This window comes from Protomyctophum bolini, assembly GCF_963924005.1.
Source record: "Protomyctophum bolini genome assembly, chromosome: 2".
Taxonomy (NCBI): Eukaryota; Metazoa; Chordata; class Actinopteri; order Myctophiformes; family Myctophidae; genus Protomyctophum; species Protomyctophum bolini.
The window spans coordinates 26923662-26947994 of NC_137863.1; the positions used below are offsets into that span (position 1 = coordinate 26923662).

The 24333-nt window shown below is 43.9% G+C and overlaps 1 protein-coding gene across 2 annotated transcripts in view; it reads right to left on the minus strand.

Moving 5' to 3' along the window:
- Window positions 1-18936: 18936 nt before the first annotated feature.
- ripor3 (RIPOR family member 3) overlaps window positions 18937-24333 on the minus strand; it is a 50502-nt gene continuing 45105 nt past the window's right edge. For both annotated transcript variants that reach the window (XM_080793044.1, XM_080793045.1), the window contains 6 exons: window positions 24109-24276; window positions 23845-24009; window positions 22803-23005; window positions 19718-19801; window positions 19398-19488; window positions 18937-19218 (listed from right to left, as the gene is read on the minus strand). In XM_080793044.1, the coding sequence (XP_080649170.1) occupies window positions 19118-19218; window positions 19398-19488; window positions 19718-19801; window positions 22803-23005; window positions 23845-24009; window positions 24109-24276 (812 nt within the window). In that variant the 3' untranslated portion in view covers window positions 18937-19117. The remainder of the gene's footprint in view (window positions 19219-19397; window positions 19489-19717; window positions 19802-22802; window positions 23006-23844; window positions 24010-24108; window positions 24277-24333) is intronic.

The following is a 24333-nucleotide window of genomic DNA, read 5'->3' on the forward strand; positions in this document are numbered from 1 at the left end:
GTGATGTGGATGTGGACAGACTTTACCCGTAAATTATGTTAAACGATAAATAAATCACATGCCTCCACAAACATCACATAACGGTGATGTGGACTGGCATTATACACACAAATTAAGTGAAACTATACATGGCGCGAAAGACAACCTACGGTATGGTAGCATGTAGCCCACTTAAACAAGCAGCAGGAATCAGACGGTTAACTAACCTTCACTGCTAACAGCAGCCAGCAGTGGCAACAGCATAGAGTTCACCCAGCAGTGGCAACAGCATAGAGTTCACACCTCCAGTCCGCTTCACTTTCTGAAATGGCAGGGGAAAAGAAAATTAGTTGTCGGCCTACAGGATGACATTTTGGAAGTCATAACAGTCACTGACAGCTGTGTCACCATTATTACACACATTCTAGGGCTATAATCTGCCTTGTGCAACCATTTATTTTATGAAGCCTAAAAGCTAAAAAGGAAACTTCATATTCATAAGTTCACGTACCATGGGGGGCCTTCCGTTGCTCGGTTGAAGATAGCCGGTATTAATAGAGCCGCGTAGGTTGTATGGCACAATACGTCCCGAGCACCGTACGCCTCGTAATCTCAGGGAGCGTTCGTTGACACCGTTATAAGTTTCAGCTCAGCCGAGTAGACACTCTATTACCAATACCAGCCATCTCCTGATGACTGCATCCAAGGTCACCGCATGACACCAAGGTCACATGATCAACCTGTAAGACACAAACATAGGCCAACATTACTCTTTATCCAGATTTTATACATTGTAGAAAATACATCTTTAGGAAATTCTTGCATTTTTTTTTTGCAACCAGATCTTATTTTAATGATGTTTGAGACAAAAAACACTTTCCTGGGGGTTTTATGCGTTTAGATATTTTAGTATTTCAAAGAGTCCATGATGTCATGGACACTTGGCTCACTTCCTTCCTGGACTAAATGTTGTCTCAGTAAGACAGCCCTCCCCCTATCCACAAGGAGGAGCAGTGGACCAAAGCATTGTGGGAATTGTAGTTCAGGAAGGATGTGCGCCGGTGTCCATGACATCATGGAGTCCATGGACACTTTGAAATACTAAAATATCTAAAAACACATAAAAACCCCAGGAAAGAGTCTCAAAAATCATTCATATAAGAACTGGTTGAAAAAGGGGTGAAGTGGCCCTTTAAAGTTGAAATAAAGTTGCTCTGTATGGTAGAAATGAGCTTGTAGATCTGCTACTTTTGAATTCTGAGAAGTTTGTACATTTGAGTTTTCCATCCAGCAGAGAGACATTTAGTTTAGCTTAATCTTATGAATGTGTCTGAGCCACAGTTACAACTTGTGTTACCATTATGTACTAAAGTAAAAGGGTATGGCATACAAATGTACTTAAAAATGACCAAATGTAGCCTACTCATTACACAGAATGTCCCATTTCAAATGTTTGAAAGAAAATCTGAAAATAGCAGATCTACCATCTCACAATGCATTGCATCACAATGCATTGTGAGATTGTAGATCAACTACTTCCAAATAGCCAACATGTGGTTGTAGCCCAGTGGTAAATTGCAATGTAGCCAAAAGGATATATTTTTTAAATAATCCAAATCTACAAAACTACAGATGAAATGTAGCTTTGGCTAACTCTACTCTGGCCCATTTACATTGATGTGAAATCTGACATGTTGATTAATGAGCTTTGTTCCTGTCAAATAAATAAAGTGTCCAAATAGAATATAAAAGTACAAAATATTGTCCACAGTACTTCAGTAGATGTTTGTTTGTGTCTCAAAAAGTACTAACACATTCCTCATATTGTTGTCCTTTTAGAGTCACAATAAACAACCAACAGTCCTTCTAACAACACTAATGTTTAAACAACAACAGAGGTAATGTTGGCTAACATTAACAACCATGCGGTTCACAAACAAATCTTACCTCTCAACAGCAACGCCCCAAACACACTATGCAACGCGTGAGGCTCCATTTTAAATCATAAGCCCCGCCTGCTGTATCCGGTTCTAGCCCGTCGGTCATTGGTCCGTCAGAGTGAATGGATCAGCTGTGTGGATTTACAAGCCACACGTATGCGCGCGCGCACACACGCACAGACAGACAGACAGACAGACAGACAGACAGACAGACAGACAGACAGACAGACAGACAGACAGACAGACAGATATTGTATACATTTTGTATATTATTTATTATATCATTTGTGGGTCCTTGTCAAGGACCCACAAATTATATAATATGAAAAGGTTTGTCAAGAACCGCTGCATCCATAATAATCTTCAGACACATGCAGTGTCTGCTGGTGAACACTAGATGGCTTCCCAGTCTGTCCATGACAAAAGACTTTAAACATGTAGGCCTAGTTTCACCTGCTCTCTCTCTCTCTCTCTCTCTCTCTCTCTCTCTCTCTCTCTCTCTCTCTCTCTCTCTCTCTCTCTCTCTCTTGCTCTCTCTCTCTCTAGAAGTGTATATTTGTATGTCTCTAAATGTTGTGTGATGAATTGAACAAGGTAAACAAGTCTAGTGCTAGTGTCTAAATTGGTCGTCCACTCACAGTTAATATGTGCGTGTGTATTTGTGTGGGTGTCAGGCGGTGAAAAACAACCATAATGTCTTCATGCTCATAGCCATGCACCCAGCCAGCCACCCAACCACACACACACATAGCTCCGTAAGGGAGTCAAAAACAAGCATACAGAGATACGAAAAACACAAAATAGCATATACTATAACGTTTACTTATAACGCATCAAAGATGGCACATCGGCAGAACAGCGCCACAGCGCATTGACACCCACGTTGTGGCCAGAAATGTCATTACGTCCGTGGTGGTTCAGCACAACCATAAAGAATCCCCCGCGGCCGGAGGTGGTATCGACGTCGTATGAACGTAATATAGACGTCTTTTTGCAACGGACTGTGAGCACGCCTAAAGTCGTAGTTTGTCAGGTCGTATCGAGGACGTCGTGCGGACGTCGTATGGACGTCTGGCTGGGACGGCGACCTGGACTACGTGTTATACGTTTTGGGGTTGGTGTTTTAGAGAGGTCCGTTTGACGTCGTATGGACGTCGTATGGACGTCCCGTTGGTTATGTGCTCAGGACGTCGTATATCGTCACCTTATTAAACTAATTGCCTAAGTCATTTTTTGCCAATTTTTTTTTTTTGCCTAAATCACCACCTGGTGATGCTGGCCACCTCTGGTAAACTCGCCCAAGCCCTAATGTAAAAGGCCTTCCTGTTACACCCTATTAAAACAATGGCCTATGTCAAGAGGGAGACTTAGGCCATATTATTTTGCCTAAGTCATAATAAAATGTGACTTAGGCCATTTTAACACACCTTTCAAAATGGGAGTGAATGGGACTGAATGGGAGGTAGGCCTACTGTTACTATGGGACTGATAGAATGGGAGTGAATGGGAGTGAAAGGGAGGTACTGTTACTATGGGACTGATACTATGGGAGTGCATGGGACTGAATGGGAGTGAAAGGGAGGTACTGTTACTATGGGACTGATACTATGGGAGTGCATGGGACTGAATTTGAGTGAATGGGAGGTACTGTTACTATGGGACTGATACTATGGGAGTGAATGGGACTGAATGGGAGTGAAAGGGAGGTACTGTTACTATGGGACTGATACTATGGGAGTGAATGGGACTGAATGGGAGTGCATGGGACTGAATGGGAGTGAATGGGAGGTACTGTTACTATGGGACTGATACTATGGGAGTGCATGGGAGGTACTGTTACTATGGGACTGATACTATGGGAGTGAATGGGACTGAATGGGAGTGAAAGGGAGGTACTGTTACTATGGGTAACAGTACCCGGCCAGGAGACAACCCACAGAGCCTAGTCCCTCCATGTGCCAGAAGTGTACGTCCCAGCCTTGGCAGAGTAGTTCTGGAGTAGTTCCAACGGATTGTGTGCCACTGGTTTTTCCCTAGTGGGACTGATTGAGGGTAGCTACTGGGACGTAAGTCGGGACTTGATCAACCCCGGCTGGGTCATCTGAGTGAGGGGTATGATGTTGAGAGACCTGAAACCCTGTTGACCTCAGGATACATCACTGAGGATACATCCCAGGTGCATCCATGCGATGTTTTTTAGTTATAGTTCTTCTATTTATAGTGACTCATAGGAATAGACTATGTGACAACCAGGTATAGTCTGGTGACACCGGAGAGACGGGTGACAGCCGGAATGTAGACAGCACCCGGGTGAGCAGTATGGGTTGCGCCCCAGCCTGTGTCCTCCGTGAGGATGAAGTCCAACAACCCTCGTTGAGGCCTTTGGGAGGGCCATGCAAGCAGCAAGCGGAACCGCAGCACCATGACCCTGCGGAACCATTGCCCACCACTCCTGAATGAACTGTCTGGTGCTGGGACTCTGGTGCAACGCACAGGTCCTCGCTCTACTCCTGGTGAGAGCAGGAGTGGACCTGGTGAGACGTAGGAGGGGCCCGGCCAGGAGACAACCCACAGAGCCTAGTCCCTCCATGTGCCAGAAGTGTACCTCCCAGCCCTGGCAGAGTAGTTCTGGAATAGTTCCAACGGATTGTGTGCCCCTGGTTTTTTCCTAGTGGGACTGATTGAGGGTAGCTACTGGGACGTAAGTCGGGACTTGATCAACCCCGGCTGGGTCACCTGAGTGAGGGGTATGATGTTGAGAGACCCGAAACCCTGTTGAACTCAGGATACATCACTGAGGATACGTCCCAGGTGCATCCATGCAATGTTTTTTAGTTATGGGACTGATACTATGGGAGTGCATGGGAGTGCATGGGAGGTACTGTTACTATGGGAGTGAATGGGAGTTACTGATACTATGGGAGTGAATGGGACTGAATGGGAGGTACTGTTACTATGGGACGGATACTATGGGAGTGCATGGGAGTGAATGGGAGGTATTGTTACTATGGGACTGATACTATGGGACTGAATGGGAGGTACTGTTACTATGGGACTGATACGATGGGAGTGAATGGGGTGTACTGTTACTATGTGACTGAATGGGAGTGAATAAAAGTGAGAATCGGAGTGAATGGGAGGTACTGTTACTATAGGACTGTCACTCCCATTCACTCCCATTCAGAGTGAAAGGGAGTGAATGGGAGGTAGCGTTACTATGGGACTGTCACTCCCATTCACTCCCATTCAGAGTGAAAGGGAGTGAATGTGACTGAATGTGAGTGAATGGGACTGAATGGGAGGAATGGGAGTGAGTGGGAGTGAATGGGAGGTACTGTTTACTATGGGACTGTCACTCCCATTCAGTCCTGTTCACTCCCATAGTATCAGTCCCATAGTAACAGTACCTCCCATTCAGTCCCATTCAGTCCCAATCACTCCCATTCACTCCCATTCAGTCCCATAGTATCAGACCCATAGTAACAGTACCTCCCATTCACTCCCATACAGTCCCATTCACTCCCATTCAGTTCCATAGTAACAGTACCTCCCATTCAGTCCAAATTCACTCCCATTCACTCCAAATTCACTCCCATTCACTCCTATTCACTCCCCTTCAGTGTCAAATGTCTTTGTGCTATGATATTATTTTAAACACTCTGTGGCTGACCCTAAACCATGGTCTATTAAAAATAATTGGAATAAAACATTTTGCCTAAGTCACTTACCGCAGAAGTAATTTGGCCTAAATAACGTTTATAATTGCCTAAGTTAAAATAGATATGTTCAGATATTGGCCTAAGTCATTTTATCCTTCCATGTTACATGATTGACATACACCTTTATTTGTATGTCAATAGTCATATTTTTTCATAGTTTTTGGAATTGAAATAATTAAGAAATATAATATATTCTACATTTGGCACAGTTTTTTGTGTTTCCTGAAAACCTTGAAAAAATGATTTAGGCAATTAGTTTAATAAGGTGACGATATGTACGTTTTGGGGTTGGTGTTTAGAGAGAGGTCCGTTTGACGTCGTATGGACGTCCCTGTTGGTTATGCACTCCCTGCTCCGTTAACTTATATGTGCTCACTTGCTCAGTGAGGTAGTTGGAAGGAAAGATGTCACCTCTCATCACAGTGAGCTAACTGCTGGATACTACTACAAAGCTTTTTTGTTTGTTTTCTTCTTCTGAAATCGGTCTTGAACGTAAAGATATGAGTCAGGTTCAAACCGGCACACTTCTACTAGGTATTCTATGGATATCATCTGATTTATCCACTGGGCCACTCCTACTCTAGGTGTCAGTGCTTTGAACCATCACCGCCTACTAGGAGTATGTCAGGTTTGAACCGGCACACTTCTACTAGGTATACTACGGATATCATTTGACTTATCCGCTTGGCCATTGAGGCACACAAACATGGTAAATTTCTGGGCTGCTTTAAAGTTGTCCTTCTGGAAATCAGTGTGCAAAGCAAAGTGTCACAGTTATGAATAATGTGGGATTTGAACCCTGGACCTGTGGCTCCCAAGGACAGGCTCTCATCACACTGAGCTAACTGCTGGATACTACTACAAATCTTTTTTGTTTGTTTTCTTCTTCTGAAATCGGTTTGGAAAGTAAAGACATGAGTCTTTGCCGGTTTGAACCGGCACACTTCTACTAGGTATACTACGGATATCATTTGACTTATCCGCTTGGCCATTGAGGCACACAAACATGGTAAATTTCTGGGCTGCTTTAAAGTTGTCCTTCTGGAAATCAGTGTGCAAAGCAAAGTGTCACAGTTATGAATAATGTGGGATTTGAACCCTGGACCTGTGGCTCCCAAGGACAGGCTCTCATCACACTGAGCTAACTGCTGGATACTACTACAAATCTTTTTTGTTTGTTTTCTTCTTCTGAAATCGGTTTGGAAAGTAAAGACATGAGTCTTTGCCGGTTTGAACCGGCACACTTCTACTAGGTATACTACGGATATCATTTGACTTATCCCCTGGGCCACTGAGGCACACAATCATGGCGAATTTCTGGGCTGCTTTAAAGTTGTCCTTCTGGAAATCAGTGTGCAACGCATAGTGTCACAGTTATGAATAATGTATTTATTTATAATAATTTATTTTTTACATTGACTGTTACTTGTTACTTCTTAAACAAAAAAACTCATAAAGTTTTTCACCCAGGGAGATCAGCCTAAGAGTCATAGGGTTTGCTGTACCTCATTTCAACTGGCGAAAGCCGGGATTGAACCAGGGACCTTCAGGTCTATCAGTCAAACGCTCTCCCAACTGAGCCATTTCGGCTTGCAAGTGTCAAATCCAGCATTTATTTTTACATTGACTGTTACTTGTTACTTCTTAAACAAAAAAAAACTCATAATGTTTTTCACCCAGGGAGATCAGCCTAAGAGTCATAGGGTTTTCTGTACCTCATTTCAACTCCTGAAAGCCGGGATTGAACCAGGGACCTTCAGATCTTCAGTCTAATGCTCTACCAACTGCGCTATTTCAGCTTGTAAGTGTCACATCCAGAATATATTTTTCAATTGATTGTTAGTTCTTAAACAAATAAACTCATACAGTTTTCCCCCATCAGCCTGGGAGTCATACGGTTTTCTGTACCTCATTTGACCTGCTGAAATCCGGTTCCATTTGTACACTGTGTTATGGCTGGCTCTGGGGCCATAACGAAAAAGGGGAAACGACACCGGAGGACAATCCAAAAATAAGTATTTTATTTGATACTTGATAATATAAATAGTAATTAAAGAATTGAAGTCTCCAACTGAAACTGGCAGGGAAACATGCTGCCCAAAATGTATAACCAAACTAACGAACAAAAGAACAAGGGTGCTCTCCTGCGGCCGCCCCTGCAGCCTGTGGAGAAATGCAGATCTGAAGTGCTGTGAGAGCAGGTGTCTTAAATAGTGTTTGGGGAGGACACTGGCCAGGTGTCTCCCCTTCCACTCATCATCTCTGGCTCCGCCCTCCAACACTGCAATGGAACTGTTAAAGGCACAGCCACACATACACCAGAAACCCCACATAGTAGACTAAAGGCCCAGGGGGCCGTCACATCCCCCCCCCTCGAAAACAGGGTCCCAAAGGGAACCCTGGCCCAACATTTGTGCTACAAAAAAAACCAATCAGAAAATGTATACATACTTTACTTTACAAGCAAGCAACCCCAGTGAAACTAACCCCCCCAGCTCACATCTGCATCACGCTTTAGCCCCACCCACTCTCAGCAACTGGTACCTTGAAGTCTTTAAGAGGAAGGTTAAGACATAATGCAAAACAGATCATGACTGAACAGGATTAATTGCACGGGGCCCTAGATAAGGCATCCGCCACCACATTTTCTTTTCCTTTAATATGGCGGATGTCCAACGTATATGACTGAAGAAACAAGGACCATCTAATGAGCCTCTGGTTTGGACTGTAGAGAGAATGTAAAAATGTTAACGGATTGTGGTCTGTGTACACCACCACAGGTCCAGAACCCACATACACCTCAAAGTGCTGCAAAGACCATATGAGAGCCAAAGCCTCCTTCTCGATCACTGAGTAGTTTAACTGATACCTGTTAAATTTCTTTGAAAAAAAACATACAGGTTTGTCAATGCCCAATTCATCCTCTTGAAGCAAAACTCCACCTGCCCCCACATGGCTGGCATCAACCTGTAGTTTAAAAGGCCTTGTCATGTGTGGAGCAGCGAGGACAGGAGCATCATACAGGATTTGTTTTGCCTTTTCAAATGCCTGCTGACAAATAAGAGACCAAATGTATTTTGCATTATTCTTGAGCAGGTCAGTAAGCGGTGCAACAACAGTTGAGAAATTCCTACAGAAAGCTCTATAGTATCCAATGAAACCAAGATATCGTTGCAATTCTTTTTTTGTTGTTGGTGGTGGGTATTTTTCAACCGCTTCCACTTTAGCACGCACTGGACGCACTTCACCCTGCCCCACCTGACGACCAAGGTATGTTACTGTGGCCCGAGCAAAATCACATTTAGCCAAGTTCACAGTAAGACGCGCCTCAGCCAAGCGGCTAAACAGTGCTGAGATGCGCTCAATGTGATCTTGCCAATTATCTGAATATATGACTAAATCATCCAAGTAAACAGCACAGCCTTCTAGGTTACAAACCACTTTGTTCATTAAACGCTGAAATGTTGCGGGTGCATTGCGTAAGCCGAACGGCATGACCGAGTAAGAATAAAGGCCAGAGGGAGTAATAAATGCGGCTATTTCTTGTGCGCGCTTTGACAAGGGAATTTGCCAATAACCCTTTAATAGATCGAACTTGCTAATGAATTTAGCAGAGCCGACCTGATCAATGCAATCATCTATGCGCGGCAAAGGAAAAGAGTCCGGTTTCGTAACATTATTTACTTTTCTGAAATCAGAACAAAATCTGTACGTCCCGTCCGGTTTTGGAACGAGCAGGCACGGCGATGCCCAACTCGAAGCAGATTGCTCAGCAATACCATTTTTGAGCATGTAGTCAATTTCAGAATCCAAATATTTTCTCTTATCTGGATTTGTCCTATAAAACCGCTGTCTTATAGGCTTGGAATCTGTCAACTCAATATCATGTTCAATCACATGCGTAACAGATGGAACATCACCAAATAGGCTTGGGTACTCACGTATCAGCGCCACCAGCTCTGTTCGCTGTGACTCTGATAGGTGAGACAAAACATCAGTTAGACTTGACAATACCTCCGAATTTTTTAATCGACCTGACAACAAGGCAGAGTCATGATTTGGCAAACCATCCTCACAAACGGCATCATTCTCCGATGTTGCCTTCACCCCGTGTGTGTTACCAACACACACAGGACGAGTGCAACTCAACGCTGCGCTCAGCGCCTGTGGCGCGCGGGCCAGATACGGTTTCAAAAGATTGGTTGTGTTTCCGACGGCCCGGCGTGGCAATGAGATAATTTACATAATCAATTAGATTCGTCGGCGGGTCCACTTCTTTCCAGTCATCCTGTAAAATAGCCAGCGGCCCTGGCCACAGTGTGGCCGAACACAAGTTCATTTGGACTAAAACCCAAACTCTCCTGTGTCACCTCTCTCGCAGCCAACAGTAACCATGGTAAACCCTCCTCCCAGTCTTCACCCATCTCAACACAGTATGCGCGCATCAGCGACTTTAACGTTTGATGGAACCGTTCCAGTGCGCCTTGGCTTTGCGCATGGTATGCTGACGCTTTATTGTGCTTGATATGCAACTGCTTTAATACCTGGGCAAACAAGTGAGATGTCAGGTTCGAACCCCTGTCACTTTGGACCGTGCGCGGAATGCCAAAAATAGACATGAACTGCGTAAGAGCACGCACAATTGATTTAGCTGTAATCGTGCGCAATGGATATGCGGCAGGATATCTGGTGCTCTGGCACATAACAGTAAATAAATACTTAGCACCAGAATTCGCGCAAGGCAGAGGACCTACGCAGTCCACAATCAAATGCTCAAATGGCTGAGCCACAGCTGGAATAGGATACAGCGGCGCCACTTTAATGGACTGATTTGGCTTTCCCGTTAACTGGCACGTATGACACGTTTTAATGTAGCCAGCAACGCTCTTTTTAACCCGAGGCCAGAAGAAATGCCTCAAAACACGGTCGTATGTTTTGCGCACGCCCATGTGTCCTGACTCATCATGAGCAACACGCAAAACCAAATCACGGAATTTGGAGGGAATCACAATTTGATAAATAGGGTCTCCAATGAACGCCTCGCCATGCGGCACCCATTTGCGCAATAGCACACCATTTTCAATGAAGTACCCGTGCGCAAGATTTTCCAAATCACTTTTCGGGCACACCACTTGGAATAAATCCTTCAAAGAGGGATCGGTTGTTTGTTCACTCACCAATTCAGCACGTGGAATAGCAATTGGAGTATTGGCTAAGGACAACATCAACCCACCCCCAATATCACTCTGTGAATCAATTTCCCCCAGAGCCTCCTGGTCACTTGTTTTTTTCATGGCACGTGTCACAGCGCATGCATGAAAAACGTCTGGCAAAACAGTCTCATTTTCATCGGGGCCTTCGGTAATCAATGGCACCGGGACCAGAACTGGACTGGCAGGCTGAACCGCCTGATCCGCCCACACCCGTTCCCCCGCTACACCATTGCCCAGAATGACAGTCACCCCGTCAACTGGAAGCGCCGGTCGTACGCCCATGCGCACTTCACCATCAAACAAAGCCGAGTGGAACAATAGCTTGTGCACAGGGACATGGAACACAGCCATTCCCATACCCAACACAGGTAGAAATGACCCCGTGTGAGTCTCTTCAGAAAAAGGGAGAGCAGATGACAAAATGAAGGAATCAAACGCACCCGTGTCACGCAAGATAGTAACTGGCACCTTCTCTTTACCACCAAGCATGGAGACATGACCTTTAGACATGAAAGGCAAGAAAGCCTCGTCAGGTTTTGACAACACAGGTACCTCAGTAATTATTCGTTTCACATCACCGGTACCAGGCAACGACGCAGCAAATGCTGCAGGTTTCCCCTTAAACCCACCATTCTTGTTACGCCCCTTAAGCGCCGGGCACTCACGTTTCCAGTGCCCTGGAAGGTGGCAGAAGTGGCAGGCATTCTCGGAGTCACGACCAGCCGGTCCACTATTATCCGAGTTCACATTTCCACTGGATTTGGGAGGAAAGTATTTTCCCCCAACAACTTGGCCAGCTTCTCTGCCGCCACCAGACCACCCACCATTACCACGGTTGTCCCCCCGCCCTCTGTGTGTCAATGAGAATTCATCGGCGAGTGCTGCAGCCGCAGCTGCAGTCTTTGCTTTCTGTTCAATAATGTACATGGCGACTGGTTCTGGGACTGAGTTCTTAAACTGCTCCAGCACAACAAGAGCAGCGAGGTCATCATAGTCTTCCACCCCTGAAGCCACACACCAGCGCTCGAAATGTGTTGACAGGTCACGGGCAAATTCAAGATAGGACTTATTATTGCCTCTCTGCCAACTCCGAAAACGCTGTCTATAGGCCTCGGGAACTAGTTCGTATACACGCAGCACTGCTGCTTTGACCAGTGTATACCTTGTGCTGTCCCGTGCAGACAGTGAGGCGAACGCCTCCTGAGCACGTCCAGTGAGCACGCACTGTAACAGGACCGTCCGGTCCGAATCATCCCAGCCCCGAGCGTCTGCCACCCGCTCGAATAGAGTGAAGAACACTTCCACCTCTTTCTCATTGAATTTTGGGACCAACCGTAAACTATTCAAAATGTTGCCATTGTCACCACCTGACTCGCCCCTCTTCACCTCACTCATCGTGCCATCTCTCACCAAGTTGAGCCGTGTACCCTCAACATCCAACCTTTTCATCTCTGCTTCATGTTTTAACCTTTCTATCGCCAAATCTCTTTCCTTCAGTTTTATCTGTAAGTCAGCATCCATCTCTTTCAGCCTCACCAACTCCTCGAAGGTTAGCCCAGTGGCCCCCGCGGGCACTGAGACTGCGGCTACAACCTCCTCCTGAGCCCCACACTGAGACGGCTGCGGGCTCAAAATGTGCTGCTCATACAGCTGGTCCTTGATCATTACCTTGACCTTATCTCTTCCCGCCCTTTTGTCGGGAATGTCAATGCCGTAATGCTCGGCAATTGACAATAATTGGTCCTTGCTAAAGGAATCTAGGCCCTCCTCCGACGGACCAGAAACAAAATCAGGCACCTCCATTGCAAAATTAAACCAAAGAAAACAAAACAAACCACTCAAAGCCAACGGAAACCAAAGAACGAAGCGCATTTAACCAAATAAATGCCCCAAACAAGTCAAATTAAATTGAGCCTCCCCTCTAACTGCCTAACCCAAACTTTTCTAAATCTCAACCCTAGTCTTCAGGGGATAGTTGGGACAGGTATTTACGCACATGAAACGTTGGCGAGGGAAAAAGGTCTCCAGCAAGCTGGCCACCGCCCCAAGGCCAAAGAGTGCTCCCGAGCATATAGCTCCAACCCTTTCTCCCCACACTACGTGTATTATATAAATGCACACAAGTCCCAAAGGGGAAATGCGCTTTGCCTGTCAGAGTCGGCCCAACAAAAAGTGACTTGTAAACAGAAAGGTGTACTTACGTTCCTAAGTTCCGAGACCCGAGTAGCAAAAAAACCCCTCCGCTGGTTCCCCAAATGACAAGGCTCCACCCCACAGCTGCCACTGAGGATAGGTGCGAACCTGAACTTGGCTAGCTCGTTAATTAAACAAGCAGCCCAAACTACTACAACAAGAAAGTTTTGTAGCTTACCAAACTTTTAGCTATGGACGAGCCCCCATGTTATGGCTGGCTCTGGGGCCATAACGAAAAAGGGGAAACGACACCGGAGGACAATCCAAAAATAAGTATTTTATTTGATACTTGATAATATAAATAGTAATTAAAGAATTGAAGTCTCCAACTGAAACTGGCAGGGAAACATGCTGCCCAAAATGTATAACCAAACTAACGAACAAAAGAACAAGGGTGCTCTCCTGCGGCCGCCCCTGCAGCCTGTGGAGAAATGCAGATCTGAAGTGCTGTGAGAGCAGGTGTCTTAAATAGTGTTTGGGGAGGACACTGGCCAGGTGTCTCCCCTTCCACTCATCATCTCTGGCTCCGCCCTCCAACACTGCAATGGAACTGTTAAAGGCACAGCCACACATACACCAGAAACCCCACATAGTAGACTAAAGGCCCAGGGGGCCGTCACAACTGTCAAAGTCACTAACTAATACTATCAACATCCATCTATTCTATATACCCTCTACAACAGTGGTTCCCAAACCCTTTCTTGTCAAGGATCCCAGAATTTACACTTTATTAGCCCGTGGAACCTAACCCTAACCCCAACCCTAACCCTAACCCGGCTATAATCCATGGTCAAAAACGATGAAAAACGAGGATTTGAAAAAATGACAAAATCACTTCCTGACCATGGGTTATAGTCCATGGTGTCGGAGTGATTTTCGTCATTTTTTTCAAATCCTCAAAAATGATGAAAAAACGGCATGCTACAGTACCCTAACCCTAACCCTTGATCGTAGGAGATAGTAATGTAGGACTCTACAGATCAAGTGCTATCCAGTCATAAAGTTTGAACACTTGAAGAAACTACTACAGAAAACTGGAAACACTGCATCCTATCTGTAGGAATGAACAATCGACAGCAGGGGAAAACAGAAACAGGACGGAAGACAATGAGGCACAAGTGTGGCCTACATGGGTCACATATAATTCGCCCAGCTGGTACTCACTTAAGGCCCAATCAGATCCCAGTTCAAACCCATATTGGCAAACACAGGTGGCGCACACATGGTTCTGAAATAAAATGGCCCATTTGGATACCACCTAAGACCCACTTAGAAACCCGCAAAAGCCCATATGGGCTAACACCGGTGGGCCCTTTGTGAAAACTGGGTGCACGGCCCACTCGGAACCCATGCCCATAGCCCATGTCAAAACCCAAGTGGGGCCCAGATGGACATGTTAGCTGGGTGTACCCCCTGTCTATTAGGGTAGCAGGATGAAAAGGTTTGTCACGAACTGCTGCAGATCCATAATAATCTTCAGACACATGCAGTGTCTGCTGGTGAACACTAGATGGCAGCAAAACGTCGGTTTCCCAGTCTGTCCATGACAAACTACTTTAAACATGTAGTTTCACCTGCTCTCTCTCTCGCTCTCGCTCTCTCTAGAAGTGTATATTTGTCTCTAAATGTTATGAAGTGAACAAGGTAAACAAGTCTAGTGCTTTATTGGTCGTCCACTCACAGTTTGTATTGAGTTGTGCTTGAAATAGTTCTGCAAGCTGTTAATAAACACTTCAATGCCCTCCGCAACTTCATACGCAAGTGCAGCGGTGGGTTTCACGTCTTCAACAACAAGAATGCAGAAGACCCAAAGGCAGGTGGAAGTCCTACTGTCAAAAGTCCAGACCCATGGTGGCTCTAAATGGAGGCGGCCATTACCAGTACCACACGGCCCTGGCCTGTACCCACGGAAAGAGAGGAAGATCAGGGAAACACAGGAGAAAATCCTTGCAGAGAGAGACAATGAGATCAGCCGAGAGGAGAGAAGTCTACGGGAGCGCTACCAGGGTGAAGAGCCTACTAGTTAGGCCTATGTTTGTTAATGTACAAGCCTATGTTTGCACAAAGAGCATAATGTCCCTTTGTATTTCGACGTTTATATAGTAGTATAGTATCTTTTCCCTTTTTGCTTCCTATATCATGAATTCCTGTTCTGTTTTTAACTACATAGATGTGTCTATTTGTACGTCTCTAAATATTTTGATGAATTGAACAATGTGGACCCTGTTGTAAACAAGTGTAATGCTTAATTGGGTCGTCCACTCACAGTTAACAGTCTTTGTATTGAGTTTGTGCTTGAAATGTACTGTAATTCTACAAACTGTTAATAAATATTTAAATCAATCAATCAATAGATTGAGTTAAGCATACTGGCATTTCTTCGTAAATACATACTGTAGGCTAATGGACATAGTTCATTCAGTCTCCATAACAATGACAAAATGATTTTACTTTATGCTATAAAGAAAAAAGGTTTGTATGCAAAAGTAGTAGTAGTGCAGTGTTTAAACTTTGTAACCAATAAAAAATAACTATTGTAGACCATAAAACATTGATCTCATTTGAGGATGGATGTATGGAACTGTGTGTGCTGGTGCCTCCTTGTGGCACAGCTGAGTAACATATTAGTGGATGTCAGCTAATATTGTTACATCAATGTTTGCAAAGAAACACCGTTTGTTGTGTCTGTATCAATAAAAGGTGTTTTTATTTTTTATCAACTTTGTAGAATGTAATTTCATGTATAAATCCATCCTGTGTGTGTGTGTGTGTGTGTGTGTGTGTGTGTATGTATGATGTGATTGTGAAAGTTTTACAATAATGTTAAGCATTATAATAACAAAGTGAGATCAAGGTTCTTTATTAGTTGTATACTGTAGATTCCGATATGCAAGGTCTCACACACACTGTGTACATTTTTTTCAAATCCTCAAAAATGATGAAAAACGGCACGCTATAGTATGCCGTACGATATGGGCTATAGCCCACGGTCCAAAATGATGAGAAACGAGGCTAACTTTTTTTTTCAAAATTTCAAAAAACATGGGCTATAACCCACCGTTTTTTTCATTTTTCATTTTTTTCAAATCCTCAAAAATGATGAAAAACGGCGTGCTATAGTATGCCGTACGATATGGGCTATAGCCCACGGTCCAAAATGATGAGAAACGAGGCTAACTTTTTTTTTCAAAATTTCAAAAAACATGGGCTATAACCCATCTTTTTTGTCAAATTGCGGAATTGCGGAAATTGCGGAAATTGTGGAAATTGCGGAAATGGTAATTGCGGAAATTGCGGAAATGAAAATTCTGGAAATGGTAATTGCGGAAATTGAAATTGCGGAAATTGCGGAAATGGTAATTGCGGAAATTGCGGAAATTGCTCTTCACTTATAGCTATCTATTTTCAGGTAGATTGTTTTATTTTACTCAGTCAGCCATATCACTACTCATTTTTTTCATGAAAAAGGTCATAGCTGGGTAATCTATTTTCAGGCAAATTGTGTTTATTGTATTTTATTTTACTCAGCCATAACAATTTATTTTCTGTTAACCAACTTGCTGGCAGGCAGGCAGACAGCTACTCATAGACAGGCAGACAGACAGACAGCTACTCATGGAGAATTGGACAGTAAAAAGAAACAGAAACAATGAAAATCATGCTTGTTTGTGTTTTTCATGGTTTCTGACCTAAGTTAGAATCATTGGACGACCTGCTCTATTTCCTGAGCCACAGCCGCCCCATGACTGGACGCGACGATGGAAGGACGACCTAGAGCAGTGATACTCAACCTCAGGCCCGCGGGCCACATCAGGCCCGCGGGACCATTATGACTGGCCCACCAATGAAAATCTAAAAAAAAAATCTGGAAAATGAAATAAAAATAAATAAATCTGAATGAAGTTATCTTTAATTACATTATTATAAGTAATACTATTAGAGTTGTACTATTACTCGAACGAAAATAAAAGCTTGGGGGGGGGGGGGGGAGATGCAATGCAAATGAAAGACATATACTCTGTATCCCTATTCCCTGACATAATTTTATAGCTAAACGGACAGAATTCTATTTTATTTGAATGATGAAACCCAGCTGCCATTAATAGTTGGAAATGGAAATGGAAATTGCGGAAATTGCGGAAATGGAAATTGCGGAAATTGTAATTGCGGAAATGGTGGAAATGGAAATTGCGGAAATGGAAATTGCGGAAATGGTAATTGCGGAAATTGCGGAAATGGTGGAAATGGAAATTGCGGAAATGGAAATTGAGGAAATTGCGGAAATGGAAATTGCGGAAATTGAAATTGCGGAAATGGTAATTGCGGAAATTGCGGAAATTGCTCTTCACTTATAGCTATCTATTTTCAGGTAGATTGTTTTATTTTACTCAGTCAGCCATATCACTACTCATTTTTTTTCATGAAAAAGATCATAGCTGGGTAATCTATTTTCAGGCAAATTGTGTTTATTGTATTTTATTTTACTCAGCCATAACAATTTATTTTCTGTTAACCAACTTGCTGGCTGGCAGGCAGGCAGACAGCTACTCATAGACAGGCAGACAGACAGACAGCTACTCATGGAGAATTGGACAGGCAGGCAGTCAGACAGCTACTCATAGACAGGCAGACAGACAGCTACTCATGGAGAATTGGACAGGCAGGCAGACAGCTACTCATGGACAATTGGACAGGCAGGAAGGCAGACAGCTACGCATAGACAGACAGACAGACAGCTACTCATAGACAATTGGGCAGGCAGGCAGACAGCTACTCATAGACAGACAGACAGCTACTCATGGACAATTGGACAGGCAGGAAGGCCTGTCAAATTAACATTGATTTTACAAATTTGGGGTCCCAGAGATAGAAATTACAATAAAACATGGGGGTATGTATACTAATATGCATGTCAAAATGGGGGTCCTTGAAACGGGTTGAGAATCACTAGAGCCATAAAATTCTCTTAATGGGGGTCTGCAGGCTAATTAGTGTCAATTTGGGGGTCCTTGACATGAAAAGGTTTGGGAACCACTGCTCTATGAGCGTGAGGTCATATCTCATAGGCTATCTCTTGTGTGCTTGTACTGTATATCGTGACTCGTGAGACAAGTGAAATATACCCATTTTACTCTTTTAGGTATAACAGTGTTATGTAGTTTACAGGTGAATAGACCTCTTTGAAATACTGTGCCTCCTTCCTATCTTATTTCCTGTCTTCATGACATTACTCTCTCCCTCCCTTTGATTGTAGAACTATTTTGATTGTGACTCTTAAAAAAAAAAGCTTTCCAACTGTGGTCCTTTTCATTGTAATTCCTGTTGTACTGTCTGTAACCACTTAAGCCCTACATACTATTTCTTCCTCATGAAGAATATTTAAAATAGCCAATCTACTGTACAATGTGTCGACCAGTGAAATTGCAATTAGTTTTAATGACGACCAGCAGGGGACAGTATTTCTCACTCTGTGGATGATGATACAACAGCGTTCATCTATGTCACTCTGTGTACATATTGTCTCCACCAGAGGGTGCGAGAAAACATCAAAACAAACTGAAACGCAATCTTTTTGTGTGATCGTGTCCCTTCTCTCTCAACATGTTTTTCCTGCCTCTTATCTGTACCTTAAATCTAATGAAACAATGAAACAAGCCAATAATCAAACACTTTCTGTCTGAAAAGGCTTATTCAAGACAAAATGTCCTCTGATAATTTCATTATTTCACCCTTTTGAAACTGAACACAACGGCAACAATACATACACAATATTACATTTAATATTTGTTTGTAATTTTTTCTTGTATCTATTTGTGGTCCTCATAATTATTATTATTGGGGATTAAACAATAGACACAACACATACACGCTCATTTGAACTCATTACAAATATTGTAAATATCTTAAAGGAGTATTTCACCCATTTTCTTTAATTAGTTGTAGAACTATAGAATAGTGTGTAGGTTGTATAAAATAGTGTGTGTAGGTTCTATATGTGTGTAGGTTGTATAGAATAGTGTGTGTATTGTATAGAATAGTGTGTGTAGGTTGTATAGAATAGTGTGTATAGGTTCTATAGAATTGTAATTTCTGTTTGCTGGTTGCGATACGCCTCCTCCTGCAGTTCAACGTATAACTGATCCATTCTCTGAAACGCCTGGAAACCCTTTTTACCTAGACAGACAGACAGACAGACAGACAGACAGACAGACAGAGTTATGCATCAATATAGAACTCTTCAAGGCATAAATTAAAATACAGATTAACAATTACAATCCACAGAACATACAATCCACAGAAAGTCCAAAATGGGTTAAAGCCCTACACACATTATATCGTGTAAGATGTCTTACCAAAGGACAGCACAGTCTCTCTGGCTGCTGCTCTTAGATCCTCGTCTGTAGATCGCCACAACTCTGCTATGTGATCCACACTGTCTGTAGCCTACGACACATGCACGCACGCACGCACGCGCGCGCACACACACACACACACACACACACACACACACACACACACACACACACACACACACACACACACACACACACACACACACACACGCATGCACACACCATTGTGTTTTACATTGGCTAAATGCAATTGCATTTAATAATTTGTCGAATTTGTGTGTGTGTGTGTGTGTGTGTGTGTGTGTGTGTGTGTAATTGACCTTGAGACATTTCAGGGCCAGGCAGGCAGCCTGTTGAAGCTGAACATCATTCTGTTTGAGACTCTCTGTGTAATACACTATAGCCTGGATGGAGAGAGAGAGAGAGAGAGAGAGAGAGAGAGAGAGAGAGAGAGAGAGAGAGAGAGATAGTTGAATACACAAAAGCTAAGGCACTGGTGTCGTACTTCTGGTTTACCGGAACGGGGTTCAACTCCCTGCAGTGCCCTGCTCAATGTGTTGTATTTACCGGAAAAATTGAGTGTTGCGGAGGATGAGAAACATTAGCAAATTGCGGAATGTTGCGGGGGATGAGAAAGATTAGCAAATTGCGGAAATTGCGGAAATTGCGGAAATGGTAATTGCGGAAATTGCGGAATTGCGGAAATTGCGGAAATGGAAATTGCGCAAATTGTGGAATTGCGGAAATTGCGGAAATGGAAATTGCGGAAATGATCGAAATGGAAATTGCGGAAATTGCTGAAATGGAAATTGCGGAAATTGCGGAAATGGTAATTGCGGAAATTGCGGCATTTCAAACATAAGCCCCAACCGTTACATCTCAGGAAACAGGGGGAGAGAGCACCGTCTCCCGATGGTCCTCCAGCACCTTGATGTCATGACATGGGACTTGAACCGGCCAACTGTCTGTAGCAGAGGCAACGGGTCAAGCGCTCCACACCATTGAGCCAAGGCACCTTTGGGCATTCAGCAGATGTCTCCTGGTGCTTTTGAGTTTTTATTTTTTATTCAAGAAAGTCAGTGTGCAAAGCAAAGTGTCACAGAGCCACATGACTAATGTGGGATTTGAACCCTGGACCTGTGGATCACAAGCACAGGCACTCATCACACTGAGCTAACTGCTGGTTACTACAACACAGCTATTCTGTGCTAGTTGATGTCAGTGTGGAATGCAAAGTGTCAGTAAAGATTTGAGTGTGTCGGGGTTTGAACCGGCACACTTCTACTAGGTATACTACGGATATCATTTGACTTATCCGTTGGTCCACTGAGGCACACAATCATGGGGAATTTCTGTGCTGCTTTAAAGTTGTCCTTCTGAAAGTCAGTGTGCAAAGCAAAGCATCACAGAGACACATGAATAGTGTGGGATTTGAACCCTGGACCTGTGGATCACAAGCACATCCACTGATCACGCTGAGCTAACTGCTGGTTACTACAACACAGCTTTTCTGTGCTAGTTGATGTGAGTGTGGAATGCAAAGTGTCAGTAAAGATTTGAGTATGTCGGGGTTTGAACCGGCACACTTCCACTAGTTATACTACGGATATCATTTGACTTATCCATTGGTCCACTGAGTCACACAATCATGGGGAATTTCTGTGCTGCTTTAAAGTTGTCCTTCTGAAAGTCAGTGTGCAAAGCAAAGCATCACAGAGACACATGAATAGTGTGGGATTTGAACCCTGGACCTGTGGATCACAAGCACAGCCACTCATCACACTGAGCTAACTGCTGGTTAATACAACACAGCTTTTCTGTGCTAGTTGATGTTAGTGTGGAATGCAAAGTGTCAGTAAAGATTTGAGCATGTCGGGGTTTGAACCGGCACACTTCTACTAGGTATACTACGGATATCATTTGACTTATCCATTGGTCCACTGAGGCACACAATCATGGGGAATTTCTGTGCTGCTTTAAAGTTGTCCTTCTGAAATTTTGGGAAAAAAAGTTATCCTCGTTTCTCATCATTTTGGACCATGGGCTATAGCCCATATCGTACGGCATACTATAGCACGCCGTTTTTCATAATTTTTGAGGATTTGAAAAAAAATGAAAAAGTGAAAAAAACGATGGGTTATAGCCCATGTTTTTTGAAAATTTGAAAAAGAATGTTATCCTCGTTTCTCATCATTTTGGACCATGGGCTATAGCCCATATCGTACGGCATACTATAGCACGCCGTTTTTCATCATTTTTAAGGATTTGAAAAAAATGAAAAAATGAAAAAAAACGATGGGTTATAGCCCATGTTTTTTGAAATGTTTTTGAAATGACAACAATCGGAATGGAATTATTAATAAAAACATTTATATTGATATCTCAATGACAAAATGATCCTTAATGGTCAAAATAGTATCAGAAATGAATTGCAAATGTCACAATTCGTTGCATTAGACTTATTGCACCTGTTCTTACTCACTAACAATGGCCAGGTTATGACCAAGGTCTTCAGAATGGCAAAATGACCGTGACCATGACCTTTCAAGGTCAATAACACCAAAAATGGTTAAATTACTATCAGAAACGAATTCCACACACCTGAATTAGTCAGGATGGAGGTATTACATGTGCAAATACACCCAGAAACAAAAAAGTTGTATTTTCATCATAGCCGATGCTGGCCATATTTGATATGGCCATTGCGCCATTCGTGGCACTATGGAGGACGAGCACCTCGTTGATTGTTCATGTCTAGGGACCCATTGACTCAGTTCAAGTGAGAAATTCCCCCAACACCAAATTGCGAGAAGGTCTACAGGCAGGTACAGGACTATTAGTTACTTGCGCTTTTCTGTGTAAGCAAATCTGTGCCTGGTTTGCTGGGACCAGATTACACAGATGACCATTTCTCTTACGTCATCATTGAGAGCTAGTCATACATATACACACCATGTACTCTGGTCCCAGCTCTCAACGATGACGTAAGAAAAATGGTCATCTGTGTAATCTGGTCCCAGCAAACCAGGCACAGATTTGCATACACAAAAAAATGGTTGACGGCTGTCACTTTTTGGCACCAAGTAACCACAGTATACTGCTAATCAAATTACAACTACATACTCTATATAGTATATAGTATGCTTAGTTACACCTAATGATTATACATTTCAAACGTGCCTTCACAGAGATATTGAGATGTGACAGTTTACAGCGGTCGAAAGTACTTGCGCTCTCTGCTTGCGCACTAGCTGGCCATTTATGGCCTACTAGTGTGCAACAAGCAAGTATGCACTCGGCAGAGTGCAGTTCTAGTTTTTATTTAGTTTTCCTCAGTGAAAAAAGGTAGTCGATGTATATCTTTCGTTATAGTTTTAGTCGACGAAATCATACGCTGCGACCCACCTTGTTCCTGAGGGCTTGGCATGCTGCCGCTCTGCTCAGGCAGCTGGCAGCAGCTTTACACACTTTGTGGTTGGATTCAACCTGCAGAGCAGCCAAAGTCTGCAGGGTCCCACCCAGTGGGAGGAGCTCTGCCATGCTCCGCCCCCGCAGCTTCATTAATGCCCGCCTCCTTTTGGGGCTCCTGAGGGACGATTCGAGGTACACTGAAACACAAGGAACAGCCAGAGGTCAGAGTCTGAGTAACAGACTGATCTGTGTGGCACACACACACACACACAAACACGCACACACACACACACAAGCATGCATACACACGTGCGCGCACATGCACGCACACCCACAATGCCTTATTGTGGTGTGACCATATTGACAGACATGCTCCAGATGGCTCTGAACATTGGAATGTTTTCATGTTGTGTATAACTACATGCAAGCTGACATAATGTGTTAGGAGGGTGATGTGCTGTCCTTTACCTTCCCTAGACAGGAGGGTGATGTGTTTTACCTTCCCTAGACAGGAGGGTGATGTGTTTTACTTTCCCTAGACAGGAGGGTGATGTGTTTTACCTTCCCTAGACAGGAGGGTGATGTGTTTTACCTTCTCTAGACAGGAGGGTGATGTGTTTTACCTTCTCTAGACAGGAGGGTGATGTGCTGTCCTTTACCTTCCCTAGACAGGAGGGTGATGTGCTGTCCTTTACCTTCCCTAGACAGGAGGGTGATGTGTTTTACCTTCCCTAGACAGGAGGGTGATGTGTTTTACCTTCCCTAGACAGGAGGGTGATGTGTTTTACTTTCCCTAGACAGGAGGGTGATGTGTTTTACCTTCCCTAGACAGGAGGGTGATGTGTTTTACCTTCTCTAGACAGGCGGGTGATGTGTTTTACCTTCTCTAGACAGGAGGGTGATGTGTTTTACCTTCTCTAGACAGGCGAGTGATGTGTTTTACCTTCTCTAGACAGGCGGGTGATGTGTTTTACCTTCTCTAGACAGGTGAGTGATGTGTTTTACCTTCTCTAGACAGGCGAGTGATGTGTTTTACCTTCTCTAGACAGGCGGGTGATGTGCTGTCCCAGGTCCTGGATGTTCCAGCGCTTCAGGTAGACAGACAGCTGGAACACAGTGACCCTCTCTTGGCTGCACACTGGACGAGGGCTGGGCACCAAACCACAGCACGACAGCACCCCCTGCAGGACCTGGCAAAACACTGGAGAGGAGAGGAGAGATTTATGACTGAATGAATGGAAGGACTGATAATTATTTTGCCATATTGAGCTCTCGATCGTGACGTGTCCTTGTCACATACCTGTCTCTGATTGTCCGGGCTGCTTGGCCTTGACTCTGTGCGAGTAGCGTTTGCGCAGCGCCCTGGAGAAGCTGTCGGCGTGGCAACAGAAAGGGGAGGAGCCGTCGACGCCGACACACTCGTCCCAGAACAGCAGCAGGTCCCTGTTTCTCTGTGACTGAGGAAGAACTGCATACACAACACACCACAAATAAACCTACAGAATAACACCTCTGTTTCCCAAAC